This window comes from Montipora foliosa, chromosome 3 (assembly GCF_036669935.1).
Source record: "Montipora foliosa isolate CH-2021 chromosome 3, ASM3666993v2, whole genome shotgun sequence".
NCBI lineage: Eukaryota > Metazoa > Cnidaria > Anthozoa > Scleractinia > Acroporidae > Montipora > Montipora foliosa.
In genome coordinates, this window is record NC_090871.1 from 46,748,673 (window position 1) to 46,761,172 (window position 12,500).

Genomic DNA, 12,500 nt, shown 5'->3' on the forward strand with positions numbered 1-12,500 from the left:
AAGAGTGGTGACACTTATAAATTTTACTCTGTCTAACGCCAGATGATTTTACCGGTCAATGGGTTACTCTCCAGGGGTGAGAGGGTTAACCTCATCTAGGTCCACTCAAAAACTATGTCCCTTCAACCCCTTCCCTCCTAAATATAAGAGTGACATTTAAAGATTTTACTCTGAATGAATGAATGACAACTTTATATAAGTCTCAAGTCTTAATAGCCGAGCACAAGTGCTCTACTAATTGGGGAGACCAAAATATTTAGAGTTTCCCACTGGCTGAAGCATGAAAGAAGAGAGAAACAGATTTCTCATGCTCGGGAGCCTGGGTCGTGGCGCATGTCTGGCTTTCAGATATGCACACTTAGCACATGCAGTTTTCGTCTTTTGCTGCCTTAGTGCAAGCTTTAAAAGTGCCGAGTGGTAGAAATTTTGATAAATATCTTTACAAATATCATCAGAAGTGTTCCTAATTCGACTTGACATGCCTCGAATGTCAAGTCAAGCGCTCAGCCGCCTTGAAGCACATAATGCGAGCCCAGAACAGTCGGGATCAAGCAGTCGACAGCGCGATTCCGCACGACGTGAATCAAGACCACAAGATCGTTCTTCGGGAGGCTCTAGTCGTCACTCAAATGCAAGCGAAGAAGAAAAGAGTACCAGGTTGGGCTCAAACACTACTTGATGCGCCTCAAATTGCTCGAGCACAAGATAAAGGAGACGGGGAAACGAGCAAGCAAGAAACGGGAGGGTTCCCCCGTGCCCGAATTCAAGTACAAACGGAATAAGATTCAGTTTGACAACAACAAAGTGTCATGTCATTTGCGGTAGTAGGCATCTTGGCAGCCCAGCGTGAGAAAAAGGTACAACTGTAAAATCTTTTCAACTAGGATTTAGGAAAGTTAAGAAAATAAAAGTTAAAATTAAATCCAAGAGTTATTTTGTCGATAAAATGCTGTCATAATATTATCACCTAATAATTATTTAATAACTAACTACATTATGAACAGCAAGAACAACGCATGCATCTGTCGTCCAATAGAGAGCTAACGTCAAACTTTCGAATAGTGCTTTTAAAATTGTTCAAAGTTTTTGCAGATATGATATTTTTAGGCAGTTTTTTTCATCATTTCGGTCCAAGGTAGTGCAGAGAATGTTGACCATATGTTACTGTATTATATTCAGGAATGCTAAAATCAGTTTGTCTTAAAGAATAAGAAGTGCGATGAGTATTAAAAATGTTAATAATAATAATAATAATAATAATAATAATAATAATAATAATGATGATGATGATGATGATGATGATGATAATAATAACAATAATTATGGCATTTATACAGCGCCATATAAACTAGCTGCTCTATGGCGCTCCACAATTCCACAGTTAAAAATATTTCATACGAAATTATAAATAATATTTCTTAAAAAGAAAAAAGAGTGATCGATCCGCTCTTCCTTACATGTCAAGGGGTAGGGCATTCCAGAGCTTTGGTGCTGCAACTGAAAATGCCCTGTCCCCATAGGTCCTTTGATTGGATCTAGGAATCGTCAGAAGACCCTGATCAACCGACCTTAGATTGTGACTAGGTTTATAATTCCTCAAAAGACTGTTAATATATGCAGGAGCTAAATTATTGAGTGATTTATAAACTAATAATAAAATTTTAAAAATGAAACTACTTTCCACTGGCAGCCAGTGCAGTTCCCAGAGGATTGGTGTAGCACGGGCATACCTCGGCTTGCACGAAACGAGGCGGGCAGCACAATTTTGGACTGCTTGTAGCCGCTGAATCAGATATTTTGGAAGGCCGTACAAAAGTGCGTTGCCGTTGTCCAATCTGCAGGTGATGAAAGCATGCACAAGAGCTGCTGTGGAATCTTCGGACAGATATTTTTGGATTTTAGCAATTCGTCTAATGTGGTAATAACAAGACTTAGAAATAGAGTTAACATGTTCCTCTAGAGATAAACTATCACCAACTATAAAACCCAAATTTCTAGCTGAAACCGACAACTTTACAACCTGTTCACTAATGGAGATAGAATCAAACAAAGGACGAGGGCGGTACTTAGAACTAATTACTAAAACCTCAGACTTCTCGCTATTTGATTTTATTAACCTGTTGAGCCTCATCCATTCATAGATTTTGGATGGACAAGCCTCTGTTGAATGGACGGCTAATGCTTGCCCCTCGCCACTGAGGGAATCAAAGGATAAGTATAATTGGGTGTCGTCCGCTTAAATGTGGAAACCCATGTTATACTTCCTTACGATATCCCCAAGTGGCGAGGTGTATAGCAGATAAAGGATAGGGCTTAAAACGGAGCCCTGTGGCACCCCGCATGTCAGTGGCTGGTGTGAAGACTTTTCCCCTCTTATTTCCTTAAACTGAAATCTATTGCTGAGATATGATTTAAACCAGGAGAGAGCCAGACCAAATACACCGAAACGATGACTCAGCCGGTCGAGCAATATTCCATGATCTACAGTGTCGAAAGCAGCTGATAAATCCAGGAGAAGCAGTATAACAGACTGATGGTTATTTAAAGCAACAAGAATGTCATTGCGGCCATATTGTTGCTAATGTATGTTTGACTTTATACATAAGAGTGCATACATCTTGCAGGTGTCTGTTCTTTAGTATTGATAGCTCAGCCCTCTTGAGTAGTTCTGAGTAGGTTATGCGATGATCTTTTTACACAGCCCTTAAGCCTTTCTCTTGGAACACTGTAGATGAGGGCATGATCACTTAGCGACAGATAGTAGTTTCCAGAATTTTAAAAGAGTTCTAGCTTCATGCTGCATAACATATCAATCAAAGTTTCCGTCATCATTGCACCTCGATTCTCTAGTCTTGTGGATTTTGTAATTAAACATTCAAACCCTTGTTCATTTTCCATATCCAATAAAATTTTCCCCCCGGGCTTTTCAGGACGCAATCTGTCTAAATTTAAGTCGCCAATTACGTTGTACTACCACAGAGTTGCCTCGAGGCTGGCCCAGTTAAAGACAGAGATTTGTATTGTCACTCGGGTAAGGAGAGGGTTCTTGATATTCTAGGGGGCTGGGTTCACATTAAACCTAGCAGGGGACATATACAATGTCCAAATCCTGAAAAAATAATAGTAATAAATTGTCCTAACATTTCTCACATTTTTTTTCAGGAAAGTCTACTGACGGAAGCATAACACTTTTAGCCCTTTAACGGAAAAGTGTTGATGTAAGATTGTTTTCCTGTTAAAGGTCACATATAGAGCTTACCTTTGACCCCTGCCGCATGTATGCAGGAAGAAACGTATTTTCGCCACCATCGCCTTTTGGCATTCTTAAATGAAAAGAGGCTTATGTGAGCTATAATATATACATATGTGATTGGCTACCTGAGCAGGCAAGATGGAGGTATCTTGTCCGCTCAAGATTTCTCGCATGGTCCCGCAAGATCAAAGATCATTTTTTGGTGTTTTATCTCATATAATAAATCCTTTATTGACCAAGCTTGTTCGGTCAAGATGGCTGGATATTGGCCTTTTTTTTCTTTCTGTGTGTTTATGGACCTTGACTTCGTCTCGGTCCATAAACACGCAAAAAAATAACTTGGCCAATATCCAGCCACTTTGACCAAACAAGCTTGGTCAATAACCCATATACACCTAGAGATAACAAAATAATATTATTTTTCTTAGCCTTTTAAATCATGCCAAGACTCCTTGGTACTATAATGTGGCAAGTGTCGCTAGTTCAATTTTACATTGTATATCAACTCACATCAGGAATACGGGTCCTACCATACACTCCTTCAGTATCAAAATTAATATCTATAGATGGTAACACGTGGAAATCCAACAGAAATGTAATACACTGTATTAATTTTCTAACCGTAGATTTTCAGTCTTTCAAATCACGCCTCTCTTCCAAAATCTATCCATTATACGTGTGTGTGTGTCTGAGACTCAATCCAATATCATCCCAATATTGATTTTCTATTTTGAATGGTGCCACTTGACAAGCTAAAGCTATTTGTGGGTGAGATCAGTGGAAATTTAAAATGCATTGGAAATAAATTACTGCAGCCTATTATAAGATTCCCAGTCCCTTTTTTAACCATCATATCCCCGTAATACCACTGCACAGTACCTGTTCTGTTGGAAACCTGGTTTTGAAGGGGCACGAGCCTGGACAAGAACAACCTCCAAATCAGGCAAACCATCTGGTTTTTGCAAACACATCGGATTGGTTTGGAACTGTAATAGGAAATCGCGGTCATACATGTAAGTAAGTTTTTCTCCGTCTGGTTGTTGATCAGAAACCTCTTCCATTTCTGTGAAGTAAAACATAACATTAGGATATGAAACAATATAGTTTTCAACATCTATTTCAGTGTAACAATGCAAATCAGTTTATCATACACTAAATCAGAAATCTTTTTAACCCATTGACTCCTGCGACAAAGACATATTTTACTTTGTCTAACACCAGATGATTTTACTTGTCAAGGAGAGGTTTAGGAATCACTGGGTTAACTACCTCTACATCCACTAAAAGAACTGTTCCATTGACTCTTAGGAGAGAGCCTCACGTGTAATAGAGTTTACTCTGTCTAACGCCACACAATTTTACTCATCAATGGGGGACAGTTTAAGAGTCAGTGGGTTAAAGTGGTACTACGACCAGAAAAACAATTCTTTTTTTTCTTTGGATTTCAAAACTATGTTAACTGAACACTAACTGACCCAAGTTTTAAGTTCTGATTTTAAAGAGACACCTGTTTATTTTAACTGGAATTTTCTTATTTATTGGTCCGCCATTACTAACTTTAAAATCTTGAGAGAGCTGGGTCGAGGAGAAAATGACGTCAAAGACTCACTAGTTTAAAAATGCAATGCGTGTGTACGCGGCCGAATTAATATGCAGCACGGGAGTTTCGGGCTTTCAGACTTTTAAACCCGTGTTTTGCATATGTAATAAATTGCGTTTACATGCTGACCAAAAGGAAAGCGGACTCTGGGGACGAGATTGCAGAATACATGAATTACAGCCAGGAAGATCATCACCACCACATAAGCAACTTGAGAAGATGCAAGCAAGGCTGAAAATTTTCAGGCTTGATGGGTTACACGACGTGACATGACCTGCTAAACGCCCTTACTCCTAGTTGCAGACTGAATTGCTAAGGGCGCTCAGCCCCTTCACGACCCATGTATGACCTCGGAGCACAGCACCACAGCCAGATGGAATAGGCTGGGAGTCTATGTTGCTGAGGGAGGATATTTTCACACTTGCTTGCAAGAAGTCAAGTTCAATTTTATTTTCAAAAATTACAGTTAAATTTTACAATGAACACTACACACGTATAGCAATGCTAATGAAGCCGTGCAGTGTTATGGCATACAGGGCACCAAACTTATAAGAAACGATTATTAAAATAAAATAAAATTAGAGTCTTGAGCTTCTTGAGCTTGCCTGTGAGAGCATCTGTTTGCGCTTTAGGTTTCTTCATTTTTTCTTCGTTTTATTTTGTACTTTGTGTGTGATTGATTGTATGTGACTTTGCAGGGCTTGAAATTGCGACCAATACAGTCCCATTTGCGACTGAAATATCTGGAGAAGTTGGAAATTTGCGACTTGTTTTCATCTTCGCTCTTTCGAAACAAAAGGGTTAGCAGTTGCCACTTTGCTGCTCTTTTTACTAAAATAAATGAAGAAATTTTCAGCGTTCTTTCAACACAAGTACTGTGGGCTCATATTTTGTTTTGCTACACCGCTAACAACACAATGCAGTGCGACGATTTTGAGACTAAATTTTGCGAAATTGCGACTACATTTTCGTATCTTGTCGCAAAATTGCAGGGCAAAAAACTTCCGCTCGTCCGCCCGTCCAAGACGAGTACTCTTGTATCTTGGACGAGTGGATTTCCTTAAAAGAGAGTAGAGTTTGCCGGAAAAAAAAGTTATTTTTTACTGAGATCTGAGTTCCCAAGCATCTCTGCACTTTGTAAACTAGGCTGAGTTTCCCTAATTTGGGTTTCTTTTCATGGCAACTTACCTGTTTTCTCCTCTGTTTTCCGAGAGTATCTAGCTCCGTTGTTTCGGTAAAGACTGGGACCACATTCCATATATGGAAATGACGACCTCGCTTGAGACAAGGCTTCATTAACACTTGAACGAGCCGACTACCGCGTGGCAAGATAAGTGTAGTTGTAGTAAGTCTTGTGATCATCAGGCCCCAGTTGTTCCACAGGGTGCCCACACAAACTGTGACCGTTTGTATTTTGAATTTATAGAGGGAATGTATGGGAATGTCGAAAATCCTCGCATTATCGTACTAGGTTGCGATAAATATTCTCATTTAACATCAAAATAAACATATTTTTACCTTAAATGTTGTTGTCATTCTTGAGGTTGAAGATGGCGATTTGAGCGATTTGGAGCGTTCGGCATTTGGACATTCACTCGAGTGTAATAGTCCAACGTCCAACGCCGAACCCTTCAAATCGCTAAAATCGCCGTCTTCAACCTCAAGAACGACAACACACAACATTTAAGCTAAAAATATTTATTTTGATCTTAAAAGAAAATATTTATCGCAATCTAGTACGATAATGCGAGGATTTTCGACATTCCCATACATTTCCTCTATAAATTCAAAATACAAATGGTCACACAGTTTGTGGGCGCCCCCTGTGGTTGTTCGAAGGGTGGATAGCGCTATCCACTGAATAAATCACTATCCACTGGATAACTCAATTGCTTTCACTAGTGTTTATCCGCTAGATAGTGATTTATCCGGTGGATAGCATTACCCACTTTTTGAACAACTGAGGCCAGATCATTTCCTTGAAAACAGCCTCAGAATATTCCCGGGACTTATATGTTTCATCGTAGATCGCAATTTTAATGCCTCATAGATGTGCTGCATTTTCTCAAGTGTTGTATTGTACATAAAGAATGTGAGTGATCCCTGATGTGTGTGTATGAAATGGCAGTTGTCTTAAAAAGTGCAAAGAACAACAGAAATTGAAATAGCTGTTAAAACAAACACTTGAGATTTGGTACAAAACAGATTATAATATTATACAATTTCTACGTTTTTAAATGATAATTCTGTTATTCACTTAAATAATTTTTTTGGACAAGTGAATTTAACTTTCGGACAGCCAAAATCTCAACGTTACTCATCCAATGGACAAGTGGAATGGAAAAAAAAAGTTTTTTGCCCTGAATTGCGACTGGATTTTTTCGCTAATTTCAAGCCCTGCTTTTTGTCATGTTGTTTATCCATTAAAACACAACAATGACCATATTTTGCATAGTTTACTTGCATAGTAAGACAGAGAGTATCCCCCGTAGACTGCTGCCTTGTCGTGGTGGGGGAGCTTGCGTGCCTCAGTGACCTTGAGAGCTTTACCGTCGGGGGTAATCCCCCAGTAGGTCCAACCTTGGCGGGCAGGTCAAAGGGTAGCGGCCAGACTAAATGGTAGTCACTGCTCCTCCAGGTTGGGGGTTGGGCGTGCGGCTAATCCCCGCACCCCGTAAAAATTATCTGATTACCGAAACCGAAAAGATGATTGACGAGCTCATTCGGGGGTGTCGTCAGGCGACGTGTGAGGTGCCCGAGGATAGCTTTCTATACTGGAATTCTGGTATCACGCGAATGACAGATGTGGGGCAAAGCCGAAAGGATCCCCGCAACCTGATTAAGTTGCCTGGGGCTTCCCACCTGACACCCAAAGCTTCCCTGAGACTTGGGTGTTGGAACGTGCGAACACTTTATCAGATAGGAAAGACTGCTAATGTCACCAGGGAATTTAGAAAGTACAATCTGGACATTCTTGGTCTGAGTGAAGTGCGATGGACTGGCTTTGGAGAACTGAAAACAGCATCAGGTGAGAGCATCTTGTACTCAGGAGCAGAAGAGGAGCATCATAGAGGAGTAGGACTCATTCTGAAGAGGAAAGTAAGAAGAACACTGTTGAAGTGGAACCCTGTCAATGAGAGAATCATGAGTGCACGCTTTAACTCACGCTTTGCAAAACTCACCATCATCCAGGTGTACGCGCCCACCAATGACGCAGAGGATGAATCCAAGGAAGAATTTTATGAGTAGCTGCAGCGAGAGGTAGAAGCAACACCCAGGCATGATGTACTAATTGTAATGGGGGACCTGAATGCCAAAATTGGAGAGGACAATGAAGGATGGGAGAAGGTGATGGGGCAACATGGACTTGGAAGAATGAACGAGAACGGAGAGAGGTTGGCGACGTTCTGTGGCAACAACGATTTGGTGATCGGTGGCTCTCTATTCAAGCATAGAAACATTCATAAGATCACGAGGACCTCCCCGAATGCAAGGAACCAGAATCAAATCGACCATATCATCATCAATGGTAGATACAGAGGTTCACTGATGGACACTCGAGCAATGAGAGGGGCAGACACCAACTCGGACCATCACATGGTTATGGGAAAGGTTAGACTGAAGCTATGTAGTACAAAGAGGAAGAGTAAGGAGAGGATCATCTTTGACATCACAAAGCTTCAAGATCCCTGTGTCAAAGAAGCATTTCGGCTGGAAGTGTGTAACCGATTCCAGGTGTTGGCGACAGATGACATAGATGACATTGAAGAGAGGTGGGGACAATTCAAGAAGGTCTACAATGAGAGTGCCAAGAAGGTGTTGGGAGAGAGGAGAAGAGTGAAGAATGATTGGATCAGTGGAGAGACCTACAGGAAGATTGAAGAGCGACGAAGGTTAAAGGAGAAGATAGGACGTACACGATCTGCCCGCCTGAAGGAGAGAGCCACTGCTGCATATGCAGTGAAGGACAAGGAGGTGAAAACCAGTGCCCGGGCAGACAAGCGGAGAAGGCTGAACAATTTAGCAGAAGAAGCTGAAACAGCGGCCAGAAACAACTTTAGTGGTGACCTGTACCAGCTCATTAGAAAGATAGCTGGACAAAGATGGAACATGACTACCATCAAAGATAAAGAAGGCAAGCGACTTGTAAATGAAGACGAAGTCTTAGAAAGGTGGAGGGAGTTTTGAATGTACCACGATCTGACATACCACTGCCAGAAATAGATCAGGCACCTGAAGTCATCACAAGCATCGAGACTGGTGACATCTCAATTGCTGAGATCAAGAGAGTTATCCACCGTCTGAAGAATGGCAAGAGTCCAGGGATTGATGCCATCAGTGCTGAGATGCTCAAGTGCTCTGAGAACGATGCTGTGAAGCAACTCCACTTACTTTTCAACTCCATCTGGAAAGATCAATTTGTACCAGAGGACTGGAAGAAGTCACTCATAGTGAAAGTGCCGAAGAAAGGAGACCTTACTGAGTGTGATAACTATCGCGGTATATCCCTGCTATCCGCACCAAGCAAAATCTTATGCAGGGTGCTCACTGACAGAGTGAAAAGCGGTGTGGACGAGATGATAAGGCAGGAGCAGGCAGGGTTTCGATCTGGAAGGGGAGCTTCTGAGCAAATCTTTGCTCTACGGAGCATCCTGGAGCAGTGCCAGGAATGGCAAGCACCAGTGCACATTAACTTCGTTGACTTTTCAAAGGCATTTGACTGCATCATCAGAGAGCGACTTTGGGACATTATGGGGCAGTATGGCATCCCCGAAATCTTTGTCAGGACTTTCAAGGCACTATACCATCAGAGCTCAAGCTGTGTTACAGAAGGCGGAAGGTATTCTAGCTGGTTTGAAGTGAAGAGCGGTGTGCGGCAGGGGTGTGTGATGTCTGGCTTCATCTTTGTCTTGATCATGGACTGGGTCATGCGGCACACAAACAACAGGAAACGCGGCCTGAGATGGAAGCTTACTTCAGTTCTAGAAGACCTGGGTTATGCTGATGATGTTGCTCTGATCTCAAGCAGATTTGCTGATCTTCAGGAGGAGACTGATAGACTAGTAACCACCGCCGGCATTGTCGGGCTCAAGATCAACCCACGCAAAACAAAGACGCTTAGGATGAACCACAGATTCACAGACTACATAAGGATAGAAGGAGAGGAGGTGGAAGATGTGGAATCCTTCGTGTACCTAGGTTCAGTACTTGACAAATTTGGTGGCACAGAAGCAGACATCAAGAGGCGACTAGCACTAGCTAGAATTGCCTTCAGCAGACTTCAGAACATCTGGAGGTCAGGCAGATTCAACCAGAACACCAAGCTGCGCATCCTGAACTCAAATGTGCTGTCCGTGCTACTGTATGGAGCCGAAATGTGGAGAGTGACAACAGCTGATCTCAACAAACTGGATGTGTTTCACCCCACATGCCTGAGGAGAGTGCTGAGGAGATTCTGGCCTAACCATCTTAGCAACGAAGAGCTTTATGAAGCAACAGGGAGTACACCGGTATCAGCCCTTGTACGAGTGAGAAGATGGCGATGGATAGGACACATATTGAGGACTAGTCCTAGTAACATCTCGAGGACTGCACTAACGTGGGCACCTGAAGGTAAAAGGAGACGAGGCCGGCCGAGAGAAACAGGGAGAAGAACTGTGGAAAAAGAAAGGAGCCAGCTGGGATGGCATTCGTGGGGGGCTGCGGTCGCATCGGCGGCAAACCGGGATGGATGGCGCAATCTTCTGGCCGGTCTTAAGAGTCCTCATGGGCCCGATGAGGATAAATAAGTAAGACAGAGAGTGCAGGCCATATATAGTAGTATTCCAAGATCGTAGGAAGGTACATCCACATGTGGTGTTATCCTACCATGTGGTGACGAATTTATCATGGTTGACCACCATTTAGCGAAAAATTAATCCTTTTTTTTTTCAGTCATTCAATCTTGGTAACAAGTGACCCATTTTATCACTTGGGACTTGAGGACAACAATTTGCATTTTATTCAGTGTGTAAATTTCAAGGTCAGAGTTTCAGGCTGATTTTAGTTCAACCTGATTTAGCGAGAGATATAGTCCTGTCATTTAGGATGTACCATTGACTATTCATCTATCGGTTTGTTCGAATTTTAGAAAATTATTAAAGGTTATTCAATCACCAAGCTTAACTCTCTGAGAACGATCTGTGAGATAATTCTCCAACAATAAGCAGCTACTTCTATTAACCCCATAGGCAGATAACTTAGCTATTAAAACAGCAGATTATGGGGTATACTATCAAATGCTTTGGACAGATCATTTCCAATTATAACGGATGCTACATGTAGTTGGCGCTTGTCCAGGTCATGTTTGAACTCCTCCAATATGTGAACCAAAGAAGTCTCACAGCTTTAGTACTTATGATAAGCAGATAGAAATGGAGACAACTTGTCAGAAAAATATGAATGTAGCTGGTTGACAAGGATACATTCAAATACATTACTAAAAGCTACAAAACAGTAATAGGCCTGCAGTTAGTCTTGTAATATTCAACGCCCTTTTTGAATACAAGTGTGATCTGCCCAAACTTCCAATACTTAGGTACATGTATAATATTAGTGGATATAAAAATAATAATTGAATAAATTACTCAATGGCCAAGCTATAGAATTAATACCATCCTTGATAATTCTTATAGGAATTTATAGGAATATTGTCCCAGCCAATGGCTTTTGCTGAGGACAGTGAAAGGACGGTATTTTTGACAATAGTAGGATTAATGGGTTCGATAGTAAACCCATAGTTGTGATGTATGGACATAAAATCATTGATTCCATGAATACTAGGTGCGTCACCGCGCACCGGTGGCTCAGTTGGTTGAGCACCGGGCTGTCACGTGGTAGGTCGAGAGTTCAACTCCGGCCGCACAAAGACTCAGGGTCTTTAAATAACGGAGGAGAAAGTGCTGCCTTTGTAATTACACCTGAAAATGGTTAGACTCTCTAGTCTTCTTGCATAAGGACGATAAACCGTAGGCCCTGTCTCACAACCCTTCAATGTTCATAATCCTGTGGGACGTAAAAGAACCCACACACTTGTCGCAAAGAGTAGGGTATGTAGTTCCCGGTGTTGTGGTCTGTCTTCTGTGCTATATCATGGCTAGGAATGTAAAAGCCTGTTACTCTGTTGTGGTGAAAGTGATTTTTAAAAAAAATTAATAAAATTACCGCTAAGACCATCATGGGATTGTTCAGGTGCAGGCAAATCATTAGTAAGTCCCACTACTTGGAGTCAATGGGTTAAATGGAGACATTTTTGAGTGGATGTTTAAACCTTCACTGATGCAATAGTCATGTATTTAGAAAGTGCACATGTACATGTATGTCGTCTATCAAACAATGTGCACAGTTTCTTTCCACGACACACAACTCCGGTAACAAAGCCCTTTTTTTCATAACTTATTGTTCGCGCTCTAACATGACCTTGCAAGCAGTAGCTTGTTGTAAACAAAATCATTATACCTTCTTTAGTCTCCCATGTCTCATCATCAGACTGAGCATCTTCAGTTACTTGTACTTCCTGTTGTAATTCTGTTGTTTCTTCTGCTGGTTGTTCTTCACCTTCATCAGGGGTCTAAACAAAGATTAGCAAAAGCAGGGCTCAAGACAAGG

General features: G+C 41.6%; 1 protein-coding gene across 2 annotated transcripts in view; it reads right to left on the minus strand.

Moving 5' to 3' along the window:
- LOC137997518 (eukaryotic translation initiation factor 4 gamma 1-like) overlaps positions 1-12,500 on the minus strand; it is a 64,816-nt gene that overhangs the window by 39,597 nt on the left and 12,719 nt on the right. For both annotated transcript variants that reach the window (XM_068843565.1, XM_068843566.1), the window contains exons 3-5: positions 12,351-12,462; positions 4,133-4,316; positions 3,260-3,323 (exon numbers count right to left, since the gene is read on the minus strand). In XM_068843565.1, the coding sequence (XP_068699666.1) occupies positions 3,260-3,323; positions 4,133-4,316; positions 12,351-12,462 (360 nt within the window). The remainder of the gene's footprint in view (positions 1-3,259; positions 3,324-4,132; positions 4,317-12,350; positions 12,463-12,500) is intronic.